Here is an 18,807-nt window from a genome sequence, read left to right as displayed (position 1 = left end):
CAAGCAACAACGGTGAGGCATCTAGCAATGAAAATCATCATCAAACAGTGGCATCTAGAAAACAAAACAGGGGCATAAGGCATTAAACCAAGCAGAAGGGATCGAGCACCTCGTCGGACGCCAGCAGAAGGGATTGAGAACCTCGCCGGATGCCAGCAGAAGGTATTGAGGACCTCGCCGAACGCCAAGCCTCGCCGGAGTTGCCGCCTTCGCGCCTCGCCGGGCAGAGCAGCAGCCCACAGCGGCGCAACCTGAAGGCCGGACATAGCAGCAGCCTGCAGCGGCGCAACCCGAAGGACTGGAAGGGGGTGGCCGGCTGGATAGGAACGACCGGCACGGCAGGCGGCGCTGGCAGGCAGGGAAGGTTGTTCCTGGTCAGTGGTCGCCAAGGGTTCGTCCAAATCGGGGGAAGAATGGCGGCTAGTTCGTTTACCCGTGCTTCTGTTCGTGCGGGCAGGAAGCAGGCAACGCCTGGGTGGATGGGCCTGGGCTTGTAGTGGGTTGCGCCCCAGGCCAAACCTAATTTTTTTTTTAAATATAGGCCGAGAAAAAATCCTACGCCCCAGGCAATAGCTAGGGTTCACACCGAAAAATCCTATAGCCAGTACTGGTTTTACAGGGGCATGAGGGTGGCATGGGATCTGGCACAAGAAGTTAAGATCAGGCCGTTGGAAGAAAACCTCTATACCCTCCAATTCTCGTGCCTCGGCGATTGGGAGAGGGTAATGGAGGAGGGACCATGGAACTTCAAGGGGAAGGCTGTTGTCCTGGTGCCTTATGATGGATTCACCAAGCCGTCGACCATCGAGCTCAAAAAGATCGATATATGGATTCAGATACATGATCTACCAGATGGTTACTTTCCCAAGATTAAAGCCCTGTCTGCTACGGTGGGAGAGTTCATATTCGCTGAACCAAAGTCACAAGATTTTGAAGGTAATTTTGCCAGGGTTCGGGTGCGAATAGATGTTACGAAGCCTCTGAAAAATGCGGTCTCGCTGGTTGTTAAGAGAAAAGATGTGGTGGAACGTGTGATCTTCAGAATCAAGTACGAGAGGCTGCCGGATTGGTGTGCTGTTTGTGGGTACTTGGGGCATCTATACAAGGAGTGTGGCTATGGAGTTCACCCTCCAAAAGCACTAGTCTTTAAGGACATAAAAGCAGGATGGTCCCAAGGTCCTGGCAGAGGCCCTGGAGAGAATGAGAGCCCTAGAGGAGGCCGTGGACGCGGTCGAACAGGGCGTGGTGGAGGGAGAGCTGCAGCTGGTCGCGGTGCCTTTGATGGCCAACCTGTCGTTGATCCTGAGCAAATGGCTGGTGATGTGACGATGGAAGATCTTGACAGAAATAGGAAGAGAACTGCCCTGGCGGACAAACTAGCACAACCGCAACAGTCCATCCTGGCAAACAAAAACCTGCTAGCGATGCCACCTCCGGTCCCTTCGAGCCCGACACCCAAGCAGGAGACAAAGAGAAATAAACTGAGTCCTTCCACTGCTGAAACAAACATGACAAAGAGTGCAACATCCAGCAAAACTACTGATGCGCGTTTGGCGAACCCCCAGGGAGGGGTTCGCCCAGCGCAATGAGTCTCCTGTGCTGGAACTGTCGCGGAATTGGCAAAGCCGCGACAGTTCGGGAGCTTCGCACTCTTGCGAGGCAGTTTGCCCCCTCAATCCTCTGTATTCTTGAAACACAATTAGAAGGATCGAGGGTAGAACAGTTAGCGGAAGGTTTAGGTTTTAATAAAAGTTTTGCAGTTAGTAGCTCTGGACGCAGCGGTGGTCTTTGTATCTTTTGGAATGATGAAATAAAAGTGCAAATTCTCGGTTATTCGCGGTATCATATTGATGCCCTAGTTGACAATATGGTTGATATACAGGTCAGAATCTGCTTTGTCTATGGGGAGGCCCGGGTACCTAATAGGCAAAACACATGGGATACCCTCAAGAACATATCCGAGACGCAAAACAGGCCATGGGCGGTCATTGGTGACTTCAATGAGGTCCTGAATCTTAGCAAACATGTTGGCGTGGGAAGCCATAGCCTAGCACAGATAGATGGCTTTCGTGAAGCAGTGGACACTTGTGGATTGTCTGACATAGGATATACGGGTACAGATTGGACTTTTGAAAAAAAGGTTGCTGGGGGTACCTACACTAGAGTACGGCTCGACAGATGCCTGGCTAACCTGGAATGGTTGCTAGCGCTGCCAGATTCTACGTTGCATCACAAGACGGCAGCCGGCTCTAATCATTGTCCAATTCTCCTCACGTTACGTAACACACATGCATGCAGGGCGGGGCCTAGGACCTTTAAATATGAAACTATGTGGGAGAGAGAGGAATCCCTCTTCACCACGGTTGCGGGCAGATGGAGCATGCAGGACGGAGGGGATGTGCATTCATTGCACGGAAAACTAGGAGACCTGGCGGGTGACTTGACAGCTTGGGATCGGCAAAGCTTTGGATCGGTTCGGCAGCAGATATCACAACTAAAGGTATAGCTACAGCTCCTGCACGCTACCCCAGGCAGATCCGGCCCCACCAGGGAGGAGACGAAAATCACTAATATGTTGGTGGAGCTCTTTCACCGGGAGGAAATGCTATGGCGACAAAGAGCGCGAGTGGAATGGTTAGTTCATGGGGACAAAAACACGTATTTCTTCCATTTGCGGGCAAGCAGGAGACGGCGCAAAAATCAAATCAAATCATTGCAAGATGAGCAGGGGCAAGTAAGTGAGGATCCAGCCGGGATGGAGGAGTTGACAACGGCATACTACAAAGAATTGTACACGTCGGAAGGGGTGCATAACATGGATGAAGTTCTGCGGCATGTCCCAACAAAGGTAACATCTGAGATGAATGATATCCTGAATGCGCCATACACCCATGAGGAGGTCAAGTGTGCCTTATTCCAAATGTTCCCAATTAAGGCTCCTGGCCCGGATGGATACCCAGCTCACTTTTTTCAGCGTCATTGGGAAGTTTGCGGAGAAGAGGTCACGAAAGTGATCCTCAAAATAGTTGACAGCACCGAGTCAGTAGCCTGTATCAACGACACAATCTTAGTGCTCATTCCCAAGGTAAAAAACCCAACGTTACTCAAGCAGTTCAGGCCAATCAGTCTTTGCAATGTTCTCTACAAGATCGCGTCTAAGGTAATTGTTGGGTAGCGTAGTAATTTCAAAAAAATTCCTACGCACACGCAAGATCATGGTGATACATAGCAACGAGAGGGGAGAGTGTGATCTACGTACCCTTGTAGATCGACAACAGAAGCGCTAGCACAACGTGGTTGATGTAGTCGTACGTCTTCACGGCCCGACCGATCAAGCACCGAAACTACGGCACCTCCGAGTTCTAGCACACGTTCAGCTCGATGACGATCCCCGGACTCCGGTCCAGCAAAGTGTCGGGGAAGAGTTCCGTCAGCACGACGGCGTGGTGACGATCTTGATGTACTACCGTCGCAGGGCTTCGCCTAAGCACCGCTACAATATTATCGAGGACTATGGTGGAAGGGGGCACCGCACACGGCTAAGAATATGATCACGTGGATCAACTTGTTTCCCTAGGGGTGCTCCCTGCCTCCGTATATAAAGGATCAAGGGGGGGGGGGTGCGGCCGGCCAAGAGAGGGCACGCCAGGAGGAGTCCTACTCCCTCCGGGAGTAGGATTCCCCCCCCCCTTCCTAGTTGGAATAGGATTCGGGAGGGAGGAAAGAGGAGAGAGAGAAGGGAGGGGGCGCCGGCCCCCTCTCCTTGTCCTATTCGGACTAGGGGGGAGGGGCGCACGGCCCAGCCCTGGCCACCTCTCCTCTCTTCCACTAAGGCCCACTAAGGCCCATATACCTCCCGGGGGGTTCCGGTAACCTCTCGGTACTCCGGTAAAATCCCGATTTCACCCGGAACACTTCCGATATCCAAATATAGGCTTCCAATATATCAATCTTTATATCTCGACCATTTCGAGACTCCTCGTCATGTCCGTGATCACATCCGGGACTCTGAACAAACTTCGATACATCAAAATGCATAAACTCATAATATAACTGTCATCGAAACCTTAAGCGTGCGGACCCTACGGGTTCGAGAACAATGTAGACATGACCGAGACATGTCTCCGGTCAATAACCAATAGCGGAACCTGGATGCTCATATTGGTTCCTACATATTCTACGAAGATCTTTTATCGGTCAGACCGCATAACAACATACGCTGTTCCCTTTGTCATCGGTATGTTACTTGCCCGAGATTCGATCGTCGGTATCTCAATACCTAGTTCAATCTCGTTACCGGCAAGTCTCTTTACTCGTTCCATAATACATCATCTCACAACTAACTCATTAGTTGCAATGCTTGCAAGGCTTATGTGATGTGCATTACCGAGAGGGCCCAGAGATACCTCTCCAACAATCGGAGTGACAAATCCTAATCTCGAAATACGCCAACCCAACATGTACCTTTGGAGACACCTGTAGAGCACCTTTATAATCACCCAGTTACGTTGTGACGTTTGGTAGCTCACAAAGTGTTCCTCCGGTAAACGGGAGTTGCATAATCTCATAGTCATAGGAACATGTATAAGTCATGAAGAAAGCAATAGCAACATACTAAACGATCGGGTGCTAAGCTAATGGAATGGGTCATGTCAATAAGATCATTCACCTAATGATGTGATCCCGTTAATCAAATAACAACTCTTTGTCCATGGTTAGGAAACATGACCATCTTTGATTAACGAGCTAGTCTAGTAGAGGCATACTAGTGACACTCTGTTTGTCTATGTATTCACACATGTATTATGTTTCCGGTTAATACAATTCTAGCTTGAATAATAAACATTTATCATGATATAAGGAAATAAATAATAACTTTATTATTGCCTCTAGGGCATATTTCCTTCAGTCTCCCACTTGCACTAGAGTCAATAATCTAGATTATACAGTAATGATTCTAACACCCATGGAGCCTTGGTGCTGATCATGTTTTGCTCGTGGAAGAGGCTTAGTCAACGGATCTGCTACATTCAGATCCGTATGTATCTTGCAAATCTCTATGTCTCCCACCTGGACTAGATCCCGGATGAAATTGAAGCGTCTCTTGATGTGCTTGGTTCTCTTGTGAAATCTGGATTCCTTTGCCAAGGCAATTGCACCAGTATTGTCACAAAAAATTTTCATTGGACCCGATGCACTAGGTATGACACCTAGATCGGATATGAACTCCTTCATCCAGACTCCTTCATTTGCTGCTTCCGAAGCAGCTATGTATTCCGCTTCACACGTAGATCCCGCCACGACACTTTGTTTAGAACTGCACCAACTGACAACTCCACCGTCTAATGTAAATACGTATCCGGTTTGCGATTTAGAATCGTCCGGATCAGTGTCAAAGCTCGCATCGACGTAACCACTTACGATTAGCTCTTTGTCACCTCCGTAAACGAGAAACATATCCTTAGTCCTTTTCAGGTATTTCAGGATGTTCTTGACCACTGTCCAGTGATCCACTCCTGGATTACTTTGGTACCTCCCTGCTAGACTTATAGCAAGGCACACATCAGGTCTGGTACACAGCATTGCATACATGATAGAGCCTGTGGCTGAAGCATAGGGAACATCTTTCATTTTCTCTCTATCTTCTGCAGTGGTCGGGCATTGAGTCTGACTCAACTTCATACCTTGTAACACAGGCAAGAACCCTTTCTTTGCTTGATCCATTTTGAACTTCTTCAAAACTTTGTCTAGGTATGTGCTTTGTGAAAGTCCAATTAAGCGTCTTGATCTATCTCTATAGATCTTAATGCCTAATATGTAAGTAGCTTCACCGAGGTCTTTCATTGAAAAACTCTTATTCAAGTATCCCTTTATGCTATCCAGAAATTCTATATCATTTCCAATTAGTAATATGTCATCCACATATAATATCAGAAATGCTACAGAGCTCCCACTCACTTTCTTATAAATACAGACTTCTCCAAAAGTCTGTACAAAACCAAATGCTTTGATCACACTATCAAAGCGTTTATTCCAACTCCGAAAGGCTTGCACCAGTCCATAAATGGATCGCTGGAGCTTGCACACTTTGTTAGCTCCCTTTGGATCGACAAAACCTTCTGGTTGCATCATATACAACTCTTCTTCCAGAAATCCATTCAGGAATGCAGTTTTGACATCCATCTGCCAAATTTCATAATCATAAAATGCGGCAATTGCTAACATGATTCGGACAGACTTAAGCTTCGCTACGGGTGAGAAGGTCTCATCGTAGTCAATCCCTTGAACTTGCCGAAAACCTTTTGCGACAAGTCGAGCTTTGTAGACAGTAATATTACCGTCAGCGTCCGTCTTCTTCTTGAATATCCATTTATTCTCAATTGCTTGCCGATCATTGGGCAAGTCAACCAAAGTCCATACTTTGTTCTCATACATGGATCCCATCTCAGATTTCATGGCTTCAAGCCATTTTGCGGAATCTGGGCTCACCATCGCTTCTTCATAGTTCGTAGGTTCATCATGATCTAGTAGCATGACTTCCAGAACAGGGTTACCGTACCACTCTGGTGCGGATCTTACTCTGGTTGATCTACGAGGTTCAGTAGTATCTTGTTCTGAAGTTTCATGATAATCATCATTAGCTTCCTCACTAATTGGTGTAGGTGTCACAGAAACAGGTTTCTGTGATGTACTACTTTCCAATAAGGGAGTAGGTACAGTTACCTCGTCAAGTTCTATTTTCCTCCCACTCACTTCTTTCGAGAGAAACTCCTTCTCCAGAAAGTTTCCGAATTTAGCAACAAAAGTCTTGCCTTCGGATCTGTGATAGAAGGTGTATCCAATAGTTTCCTTTGGATATCCTATGAAGACACATTTTCCAATTTGGGTTCAAGCTTATTAGGTTGAAACTTTTTCACATAAACATCGCAGCCCCAAACTTTCAGAAACGACAACTTGGTTTCTTGCCAAACCACAGTTCATAAGGCGTCGTCTCAACGGATTTTGATGGTGCCCTATTTAACGTGAATGCGGCTGTCTCTAGAGCGTATCCCCAAAATGATAGCGGTAAATCAGTAAGAGACATCATAGATCGTACCATATCTAGTAAAGTACGATTACGACGTTCGGACACACCATTACGCTGTGGTGTTCCGGGTGGCGTGAGTTGCGAAACTATTCCACATTGTTTCAAATGTACACCAAACTCGTAACTCAAATATTCTCCTCCACGATCAGATCGTAGGAATTTTATTTTCTTGTTACGATAATTTTCAACTTCACTCTGAAATTCTTTGAACCTTTCAAACGTTTCAAACTTGTGTTTCATTAAGTAGATATACCCATATCTGCTTAAGTCATCTGTGAAGGTGAGAAAATAACGATATCCGCCACGAGCCCCAACATTCATCGAACCACATACATCTGTATGTATGATTTCTAACAAATCTGTTGCTCTCTCCATAGTACCGGAGAATGGTGTTTTTGTCATCTTACCCATAAGGCACAGTTCGCAAGTACCAAGTGATTCATAATCAAGTGGTTCCAAAAGCCCATCAGTATGGAGTTTCTTCATGCGATTTATACCGATATGACCTAAACGGCAGTGCCACAAATAAGTTGCACTATCATTATCAACTCTGCATCTTTTGGTTTCAACACTATGAATATGTGTGTCACTACTATCGAGATTTAATAAGAATAGACCACTCTTTAAGGGTGCATGACCATAAAAGATATTACTCATGTAAATAGAACAACCATTATTCTCTGATTTAAATGAATAACCGTCTCGCATCAAACAAGATCTAGATATAATGTTCATGCTTAACGCTGGCACCAAATAACAATTATTTAGGTCTAATATTAATCCCGAAGGTAGATGTAGAGGTAGCATGCCGACTGCGATCACATCGACTTTGGAACCATTTCCCACGCACATCGTCACCTCGTCCTTAGCCAATCTTCGCTTAATCCGTAGTCCCTGTTTCGAGTTGCAAATAGCAACAGAACCAGTATCAAATACCCAGGTGCTACTATGAGCATTAGTAAGGTACACATCAATAACATGTATATCACATATACCTTTGTTCACCTTGCCATCCTTCTTATCCGCCAAATACTTGAGGCAGTTCCGCTTCCAGTGACCAGTCTGCTTGCAGTAGAAGCACTCAGTTTCAGGCTTAGGTACAGGTTTGGGTTTTTTCTCTTGAGCAGCAACTTGCTTGCTGTTCTTCTTGAAGTTCCCTTTCTTCTTCCCTTTGCCCTTTTTCTTGAAACTAGTGGTCTTGTTGACCATCAACACTTGATGATCCTTCTTGATTTCTACCTCCGCAGCTTTCAGCATTGCGAAGAGCTCGGGAATAGTCTTATTCATCCCTTGCATATTATAGTTCATCACGAAGCTCTTGTAGCTTGGTGGCAGTGATTGGAGAATTCTGTTAATGACGCAATCATCTGGAAGATTAACTCCCACTTGAATCAAGTGATTATTATACCCAGACATTTTGAGTATATGCTCACTGACAGAACTGTTCTCCTCCATCTTGCAGCTATAGAATTTATTGGACACTTCATATCTCTCAATCCGGGCATTTGCTTGAAATATTAACTTCAACTCCTGGAACATCTCATATGCTCCATGACGTTCAAAACGTCGTTGAAGTCCCGATTCTAAGCCGTAAAGCATGGCACACTGAACTATCGAGTAGTCATCAGCTTTGCTCTGCCAGACGTTCATAACATCTAGTGTTGCTCCAGCAGCAGGCCTGGCACCCAGCGGTGCTTCCAGGACGTAATTCTTCTGTGCAGCAATGAGGATAATCCTCAAGTTACGGACCCAGTCCGTGTAATTGCTACCATCATCTTTCAACTTTGCTTTCTTAGGAACGCATTAAAATTCAACGGAACAACGGCACGGGCCATCTATCTACAATCAAACATGAATAAGAAAGATACTATCAGGTACTAAGTTCATGATAAATTTAGGTTCAATTAATCATATTACTTAAAGAACTCCCACTTAGATAGACATCCCTCTAATCCTCTAAGTGATTACGTGATCCAAATCAACTAAACCATGTCCGATCATCACGTGAGATGGAGTAGCTTCATTGGTGAACATCACTATGTTGATCATATCTACTATATGATTCACGCTCGACCTTTCGGTCTCCGTGTTCCGAGGCCATATCTGTATATGCTTGGCTTGTCAAGTATAACCTGAGTATTCCGCGTGTACAACTGTTTTGCACCCGTTGTATTTGAACGTAGAGCCCATCACACCCGATCATCACGTGGTGTCTCAGCACGAAGAACTTTCACAACAGTGCATACTCAGGGAGAACACTTCTTGATAATTAGTGAGAGATCATCTTATAATGCTACCGTCAATCAAAGCAAGATAAGATGCATAAAAGATAAACATCACATGCAATCAATATAAGTGATATGATATGGCCATCATCATCTTGTGCTTGTGATCTCCATCTTTGAAGCACCGTCATGATCACCATCGTCACCGACGCGACACCTTAATCTCCATCGTAGCATCGTTGTCGCCTCGCCAATCTTATGCTTCCACGACTATCACTACCGCTTAGTGATAAAGTAAAGCATTACAGCGCGATTGCATTGCATACAATAAAGCGACAACCATATGGCTCCTGCCAGTTGCCGATAACTCGGTTACAAAACATGATCATCTCATACAATAAAATTTAGCATCATGTCTTGACCATATCACATCACAACATGCCCTGCAAAAACAAGTTAGACGTCCTCTACTTTGTTGTTGCAAGTTTTACGTGGCTGCTACGGGCTTAAGCAAGAACCAATCTTACCTACGCATCAAAACCACAACGATAGTTTGTCAAGTTGGTGTTGTTTTAACCTTCGCAAGGACCGGGCGTAGCCACACTCGGTTCAACTAAAGTTGGAGAAACTGTCACCCGCTAGCCACCTTTGTGCAAAGCACGTCGGGAGAACCGGTCTCACGTAAGCGTACGCGTAATGTCGGTCCGGGCCGCTTCGTCCAACAATACCGCCGAACCAAAGTATGACATGCTGGTAAGCAGTATGACTTATATCGCCCACAACTCACTTGTGTTCTACTCGTGCAAATAACATCAACACATAAAACCTAGGCTCGGATGCCACTGTTGGGTAACGTAGTAATTTCAAAAAAATTCCTACGCACACGCAAGATCATGGTGATGCATAGCAACGAGAGGGGAGAGTGTGATCTACGTACCCTTGTAGATCGACAACGGAAGCGTTAGCACAACGTGGTTGATGTAGTCGTACGTCTTCACGGCCCGACCGATCAAGCACCGAAACTACGGCACCTCCGAGTTCTAGCACACGTTCAGCTCGATGACGATCCCCGGACTCCGATCCAGCAAAATGTCGGGGAAGAGTTCCGTCAGCACGATGGCGTGGTGACGATCTTGATGTACTACCGTCGCAGGGCTTTGCCTAAGCACCGCTACAATATTATCGAGGACTATGGTGGAAGGGGGCACCGCGCACGGCTAAGAATATGATCACGTGGATCAACTTGTTTCCCTAGGGGTGCTCCCTGCCTCCGTATATAAAGGATCAAGGGAGGGGTGCGGCCGGCCAGGAGAGGGCGCGCCAGGAGGAGTCCTACTCCCTCCGGGAGTAGGATTCCCCCCCCCCCCCTTTCCTAGTTGGAATAGGATTCGGGAGGGGGAAAGAGGAGAGAGAGAAGGAAGGGGGGCGCCGGCCCCCTCTCCTTGTCCTATTCGGACTAGGGGGGAGGGGCGCACGGCCCAGCCCTGGCCACCTCTCCTCTCTTCCACTAAGGCCCACTAAGGCCCATATACCTCCCGGGGGTTCCGGTAACCTCCCGGTACTCCGGTAAAATCCCGATTTCACCCGGAACACTTCCAATATCCAAATATAGGCTTCCAATATATCAATCTTTATGTATCGACCATTTCGAGACTCCTCGTCATGTCCGTGATCACATCCGGGACTCCAAACAAACTTCGGTACATCAAAATGCATAAACTCATAATATAACTATCATCGAAACCTTAAGCGTGCGGACCCTACGGGTTCGAGAACAATGTAGACATGACCGAGACATGTCTCCGGTCAATAACCAATAGCGGAACCTGGATGCTCATATTGGTTCCTACATATTCTATGAAGATCTTTTATCGGTCAGACCGCATAACAACATACATTGTTCCCTTTGTCATCGGTATGTTACTTGCCCGAGATTCGATCGTCGGTATCTCAATACCTAGTTCAATATCGTTACCGGCAAGTCTCTTTACTCGTTCCGTAATACATCATCTCACAACTAACTCATTAGTTGCAATGCTTGCAAGGCTTATGTGATGTGCATTACCGAGAGGGCCCAGAGATACCTCTCCGACAATCGGAGTGACAAATCCTAATCTCGAAATACGCCAACCCAACATGTACCTTTGGAGACACCTGTAGAGCACCTTTATAATCACCCAGTTACATTGTGACGTTTGGTAGCTCACAAAGTGTTCCTCCGGTAAACGGGAGTTGCATAATCTCATAGTCATAGGAACATGTATAAGTCATGAAGAAAGCAATAGCAACATACTAAACGATCGGGTGCTAAGCTAATGGAATGGGTCATGTCAATCAGATCATTCACCTAATGATGTGATCCCATTAATCAAATAACAACTCTTTGTCCATGGTTAGGAAACATGACCATCTTTGATTAACGAGCTAGTCTAGTAGAGGCATACTAGTGACACTCTGTTTGTCTATGTATTCACACATGTATTATGTTTCCGGTTAATACAATTCTAGCATGAATAATAAACATTTATCATGATATAAGGAAATAAATAATAACTTTATTATTGCCTCTAGGGCATATTTCCTTCAGTAATATCCAACTGTCTCAAACAAATACTTCCAGATATTATCTCACCGGAGCAGTCAGCCTTTGTACCTGGCAGATTAATTACAGATAATATCATAACAGCCTATGAGTGCCTGCACTTCATGAAGAGGAATAAGGCCAAAAAACATCAGTCCTGTGCTCTCAAGCTAGATATGATGAAGGCCTATGACAGAGTTGAATGGGACTACCTCCGGGCTGTAATGCTGAAGCTGGGATTCACTCCAAGATGGGTGGATATTGTTATGAATATGGTATCTTCAGTGAAATTTTCTGTCTTGTTCAATGGTAAAAAGCTTGAGCAGTTTTGCCCCTCACGTGGTATCCGACAAGGGGACCCGATATCTCCATACTTGTTCTTGTTAGCAGCAGAGGGCCTGTCGTGCCTGTTAAAATCACAAAGAGAGTCATCCAATTTGGGTGGGATACAAGTGGCTCCTACGGCGACACTAGTTAACTACCTTCTATTCGCTGATGACAGCCTGCTGTTCTTCAAGGCAAACGGTGTGGGAGCTACCGAGGTGAACCAAGTGCTGGATATATATTGTACTGCTTCAGGCCAGCGAATAAATTTTGACAAGTCCTCTATATTCTTCAGTAAAGGTGTCCCCGAGGCGGTTCGGAATGAGATCAAAATCAGCCTGAACGTCCCCAATGAAACTCTGAATGAGAAATACTTAGGCATGCCAACGGATGTTGGAGCCTCCAAGAATGGCGCGTTCAAGTATTTGAAGGACAGACTGTGGAATAAGATCCAAGGATGGGTTGAGAGAACTATGTCCTCCGCGGGCAAGGAAGTGTTGGTCAAAGCGGTTGCTCAAGCAATCCCAGTATTTTCTATGTTGTGCTTCAAATTGCCAAGGGGTTTATGTGAGCATCTCAACAAGTTGATTAGGAAGTTTTGGTGGGGTAGCAAGAACGGGCAACGCAAGCCACACTGGGTCTCTTGGAAGGCGATGACCCAACCAAAGAGCATGGGAGGCCTGGGATTCAAAGATTTTGAGCTGTTTAATCTAGCTATGCTGGCCCGTCAAGTTTGGCGTATGCTACAGGATCCTCATTCACTCAACGCACGCATTTTGAAGAGCATCTACTTCCCTGATTCCAGCATTCTTGAAGCGCCGCTTGGGAGTCATCCAAGCCAGATTTGGAGAGCTCTAGTGGAGGGACGTGATATACTAAAGTTGGGTCTAATCAAGCGCATTGGGAACGGAGAAAGCACGAACATTTGGTCCGAAAACTGCCTCCCTCGCCCGGAGATGATGAGACCTTATGGTTGCCTATCTACTATACCACCAACTACAGTGTCAGAGTTGATAGATCATACAAGTGCAGCATGGGATAGGCCAAAGATCAATGCCACTTTCCTAGATTTCGACGCCAAGTTAATCCTCTCAATTCCTTTGCCCACGACACCCATGCAGGATTTTTGGAGTTGGGCGCATGAGCAATCTGGCCAGTTCACCGTGCGTTCAGCATACAATATGTTGGTCTCGACGATGCAACGACGAGAAGCCTGGCTGGAAGGGGTACCGGGGTCCTCAACCTCTCATGCAGATTCCAGTTCTTGGAAGTTCCTGTGGAAGACGGAGGTGCCATCCAAGGTTCGTATGTTCCTATGGAGACTTTCGAAGCATTCGTTACCGACAGAAGACGTGAGGGCACACCGGAAAATGTCTACGACAAGCACTTGCGGACTATGTGGAGCTCCGGACTCTTGGCGCCATAGCCTCCTTGATTGCACTGTCTCAAGATGCACTTGGGCGATCGTGGATGATGAAGTGGGCAGTACTATCATAGCCACAAATGAGAGCCGAGCCAAGAGTTGGCTCTTTAATTTGATGGAATCCCTCTCGCATGGCCAGTTCACCTTGGCTGCAGTGACACTATGGGCTATATGGACATCGAGGAGGAAAGCTATTCATGAGGGTATATTTCAGACCCCACATGCGATCTCAGCGTTTATAACTAGGTACATGAGAGACCTTGATGTGCTCAGGAAACCCAAGAGGCAAGTGCCGGCGCCGTCGGCAAGGAATACGGTGGCGCGCCCCAGGGCGCCACCGGCAGGCTATGTCAAGATTCATGTAGACGCGGGCACGCGGATGCAGAGAGGAGGCTCAGCCGTGGCCATATGCAGAGATAACCAGGGGGCATTCTTGGGCAGTTCTGCTCTCGTTATAGCTGGAGTTTGGGACGCTCCAACGTTGGAAGCAATTGCGTGCCGCGAAGCAGTGGCACTTGCTGAAGATCTCAATCAACATAACTACATCGTGGCATCCGACTGTAAGCAAGTGGTTGAAGAGCTAGTCAAAGGCGGTCAAGGTTTTTATAGTGCTGTTATTAGAGAGATTAGACATAGAGTATCTCCTACTAGTAAGTTCACTTTTGAAAAACGTGAGGCTAATATTGAAGCCCACAAGTTAGCTAAACACGCCTTATCTTTAGTTTCAGGGCGTCATGTGTGGCTTGGCCAACCACACGATCAATCTTGTATCCCACTCTCTGTGGACTTCGAGTAATAAAAGGCTATTACCCCTCAAAAAAAAAAGGCAGTGGCCTGTGTGGGCTTCACCCCTGTCTCCAAGGCAACAAATCTTAGGTGGTAAGTAAGTTGACTGGGAAGTAGACCAGCGTAAGCATGCAAGTACGCAGCAGTTTCTTGGAATGTGCTTTGCATGTTCATGCTAGTAGTCACGTAGGTGATATGCATGTACATAGTAGTTTCCTAGTAGTCTTCAGGGAGTTTACTTAGCTTGACCTGGGCTGACTTGTGGTCTATAAAAGGAGATGAATCTCATCGGTTGTAAGAAGGCCATTCCAAGTTTGCAATACCAGGCATTTTCTCCTCCTAGTACCACCGTGTGTGCTCCAAGCCTCAAGTGTTGTGTTACTACTACTTCTGCTACTACGTGTGTGTGTGTGATACACTAGTGAGTGTGTGAGTAGTACGTGTGTGTGCTCATCCATCGGTCGTCTATCAGTGTACTCGACTGCTAGCGAGTAGTTCTGGGCTGACAATTGGCATCAGAGCCTCAGGTTGAAGTAGCCATGGCCGGTGCAAAAGGAGTGCAGCAGCGCACCATCTCGGGTGGTTCCCAGTCGCGGCCATCACAGGACGGCTCCCAGTCGCCGGCTCCGGAGGAGCTGCGAGGGCGCAGCCGGTCCAGGCGCGACCATCGCGGTGAGGTCGTGGTTAGGGAGATCGTGCATGAGACCGCAATCAGCGGTAGCGTGCCCATCACCTTCCCGATGCTCACGCGCTCGAACTACAGCGAGTGCGCGTTGATCATGGAGTGCAACCTTCATGCGGCGAGCCTCTGGGCTCCCATGGAGGACGACCTGGTCGAAAGAAAGGAGGACAGGAAAGCCGTGGCGGCCCTCATGCGCGCCACGCCGCCGGAGATGCACGGCATGCTCGCGGCGAAGGCAAGCGCCAAGAAGGCGTGGGAAGCCATCCGTACCCAGCGCCTCGGCAGCAACCGCGTGCGCGAGGCGAACGCGCAAAAGCTGCGGGCGGACTTCGAGAACATCGCCTTCAAGGAGGGCGAGCTCGTCGACGACTTCGCTATGCGGATCTCCAGCGTTGCGTCACAACTCCGAGAGCTCGGCGACACCATGGACGATGCGAGAGTCGTGCGGAAATTTCTCCGCGTCGTGCCACCTCGCTTCGCTCAGGTAGCGGTCTCCATCGAGACCTTGCTTGACCTGAGTGAGCTCTCCATCGAGGAGCTCACGGGCCGGTTGCGGGTGGTCGAGGACCACCTTGACGACAGCCACGAGAGCTTCGGCGGTGGACAACTCCTATTCTCGAAGAAGTGGGAGGCGAGGAAACGTCAAGGACGTGGTGGCGGTGCCCAGAGCAGTGGAGGCGGCACCGGCAAAGGCGGCGGTCGCACCTAGGGCGGAGCCGGACGAGGTGCCGACAACGACGACCGAGACAAGTGCCGATATTGCAGCATCAAGGGCCACTGGGCCCGTGAGTGCCGCAAGAGGATGGCTGACGAGGATGCCGCAGCCGCGGCAAATCTCGTGCAGGCTGAAGAGGACGGTGGGCCAGCAATGATGATGGCTTGCGTCGAGACCATGCAGGAGGGCCCAGCGCCTCCGGCGACCATGGTCCCGACAAGCATCAAAGCCGTGCAGGAGGGCGCAGCACCTCCGGCGACCACGGTGCCGGCAATCGTTAAGTCCGTGCGGGAGGCACGGAGCTCTTCAACTAATCCCCTCCCCACATCGGTAGCGCTCTCCCCGACAACAACGTTCTCGGGAGACTACGATTGGGAGGAGATGAAGACCCGGGTGTGGGGGAGCCACACCCCGGCAACCACGTCCACTGGGACGCTGGTCAAGCCCGTGCAAGTTGGCACGACAATCGCGGCCCCGACATCCTCGGGACCCGACAAGCCCGTGCAAGTTGGCACGGCAAAGGCGTCGCCGACATCCTCGGGATCCAACAAGCCCGTGTCAGGAGGCACGGCAACGACGCATATGGTGGGCCACGTCCCAACCATGATGCTGGTGACCAGTGAGACCGTGTAAGAGGCACGGCACTCTCAGGTCGGCCACACCCCGACAACCAGGTTCTCGGGGTTCTACAAGCCCATGTGGGCAACACGGCTCTCTTCGACGGGCCTCAACAGCTGGGAGGCCATGAAGAGACGGTCATGGGGCGGCAAGGCCTCGACCGTGACTCTGGCGACCATCGAGGCTGTGCAGGAAGCGCGGTGCTCTATGGTCGGCCACGCCGCAGCCCCGAGGCGCTCGGGGTCCATCGAGTCCGTGCGGGAGGCACCACTCACAACTGTCGGAGGAGACCCGACAAGCAAGTCTGTTGGGAAGAGCGACAAGAAGTCGGCTACCTTGGGAGAAGCCACTCCAGGTAGTGGGGTGTCCGACAAGTTATCCCCGGGAAGGGAGTTCCCGGGTAGCATGACGTCTGACACGGCGACCCCGGGAAGGGAGATTCCCGACAGTGTGACGTCAGGAACTACGACCCAGCAACATTGACACCCAAGAGTGAGGTGGTTCTTGGGCAGTTTGTGTCCCTGCCTACAACGCGGTCCAACCTGTTCGATGCCAACAACGTTGGCGGTCCACACAGGTTGCAACGTCTAGGAGGAACTTCTCGGCGAGCCTGCAAGACGGGAAACAGTCTGAATCTTGGAGAGAACAATCATGTCAGATAACCAGAGCATTTGTGCTCGTGTGCAGATTGACACTTGAGTTCTCGCTTCTGAAGGTGTATCTATTATTTTGGGTCGATGGTTGGATAAAATTGAGAGGACTATTGATTCTTTCTTTCTAGTTAGAAGACTATTGGTACTGCTACGCATGCACTGACGCACCCTTATAAAATAATAGTCTAGAATCATTATATAAAAAGACATGAAGGCCTGCAGATTACATATAGACGTGATAGATACAAGTAACTATCACATTCTCGCTCTAAAAAAGAATACATGTATTCACCCGTGATAATAACTACAGTATAGTAGTTAATAACAAAAGATAAAGTCGTATGTGCGCGCGGCAGCTGATCAATATATGCGTTCAAGCCATGAGACCGGCCGCCAGGAGGGCGACGAGGCCAAATCCTGCTGTGGCACCGACGGAGGTAGCGGCGTTGGAGGGCGGCGCCGGGGGAGAGTTGCTCGCGCCAGGACCTGCAGCTGGCATGGGTGACGACGGCGAGGAGGAGCCCGAGGCGACGTCGATCACGACCTTCATGCTGGCGGCGGCGGTGGGGCTGCAATGGTTAGGGACGCCACAGATGAAGTAGCGGGTGCCGGTGGCGTTGAGGGAGATGACGTCGTTGCCGGAGGTTAAGGTGTTGATGGCGCCGTCGGTGCTGCAGGAGTCGTAGCCGGCCTTGCTGACCTCGACCACGTCGTGCGTCGGGGTCGAGTACTTGAAGACGATGTCATCACCCACGTTGAACTTCTTGCCGGACACCCAGTTGCTGTAGTCGGTGCTGAGGGCCCAACCGCCCTGATCGCCGACGTTGTAGGTTACCGCTGACGCGCTGCCTAGTAAGACGGCCATCGCGGCCACGGCGAGGAGGGTGATCTTCATGGCAGCCATTGATTGCGGCTGGAGCTGGAAGGAGGAATGCAAAGCAGAGGAGGTAGAAGGGAGGTGCTGCACTGCTGCTGATGCTTAGCGGGGGTTTGGGTTGCTGTTGTGTCTGCTGCCATGCCCTTTATATAGAAGCAAGCGCCTAGCGAGGCCGGTTGGGGGGGCGCGCGGTAGGTTCGTGGGATGGCATTTGGATATTGAGATTTGCTGGTGAATTGTCATGTGCATTTGAACCAGCGACCAGTACGTGGTCAGACGCGCGCGGCCCGGGCTTGGTTGGTGGCCGGCTGACCTTTTCAGGCCTCGCTACCGTTCCACCTTCACATGGACGCGGTCTGCGCTACGTGCCGTGGACCATCACAATACGGCAAGGATGTACGTTGGCGATGTCAACATCGAGCTAGCTAGCTACCCCGGCTAGTTGACAAGGGACAGTTCAAATTAAGCGGCTACAGGTCACAGGGAGAAGGAGCATAGGCCGGGTTTGGTTCCTCTCTCTTTCCATAAAGATTTCTGCGGCTTTGCGTGTTTGCAATATCGCAGCCGTTGTCCAGACGCCGGTCCTCAGCATGGGCATGACCGCGGCAACAGCACGAGAACTTCTCGAAGGGTTTGTTGGCTGACTAGAACCGGGTTTGCTCGCAACTGCTTCTTTCTTAATTCCGAACATATTTTTCTTTTGAATGTTGTTCTTACCTGCTAATGTATCATACAGTAGTTTTTTGCTTCGTCATTTCTGGTGCAGCAACCACATCCGTCATCACAAGTCACGATTATGTCACTCGTGACATACTTCACACACAGGGCACATTGCA

At 48.9% G+C, this 18,807-nt stretch overlaps 1 protein-coding gene and 1 pseudogene across 1 annotated transcript; one reads left to right on the top strand and one right to left on the bottom strand.

Moving 5' to 3' along the window:
- The first annotated feature begins 14,478 nt into the window (after nt 1-14,478).
- Nucleotides 14,479-17,221, top strand: LOC147976535 (uncharacterized). The gene has a single exon (XM_087518845.1). It carries the CDS (start codon nt 14,966-14,968, stop codon nt 15,815-15,817), a length of 852 nt encoding a protein of 283 aa, XP_087374971.1. The 5' UTR covers nt 14,479-14,965; the 3' UTR covers nt 15,818-17,221.
- A 43-nt stretch (nt 17,222-17,264) lies between these two features.
- Nucleotides 17,265-18,111, bottom strand: LOC125552690 (mavicyanin pseudogene; annotated as a pseudogene).
- Between the last annotated feature and the right edge of the window lie 696 nt (nt 18,112-18,807).

The sequence above is a fragment of the Triticum urartu genome, chromosome 4A, assembly GCF_056163025.1.
Source record: "Triticum urartu cultivar PI428250 chromosome 4A, HENAU_Tu73, whole genome shotgun sequence".
Taxonomy (NCBI): domain Eukaryota; kingdom Viridiplantae; phylum Streptophyta; class Magnoliopsida; order Poales; family Poaceae; genus Triticum; species Triticum urartu.
Note: the sequence above shows the minus strand (reverse complement) of the source record. Positions and strands in the feature narration are given on the sequence as shown.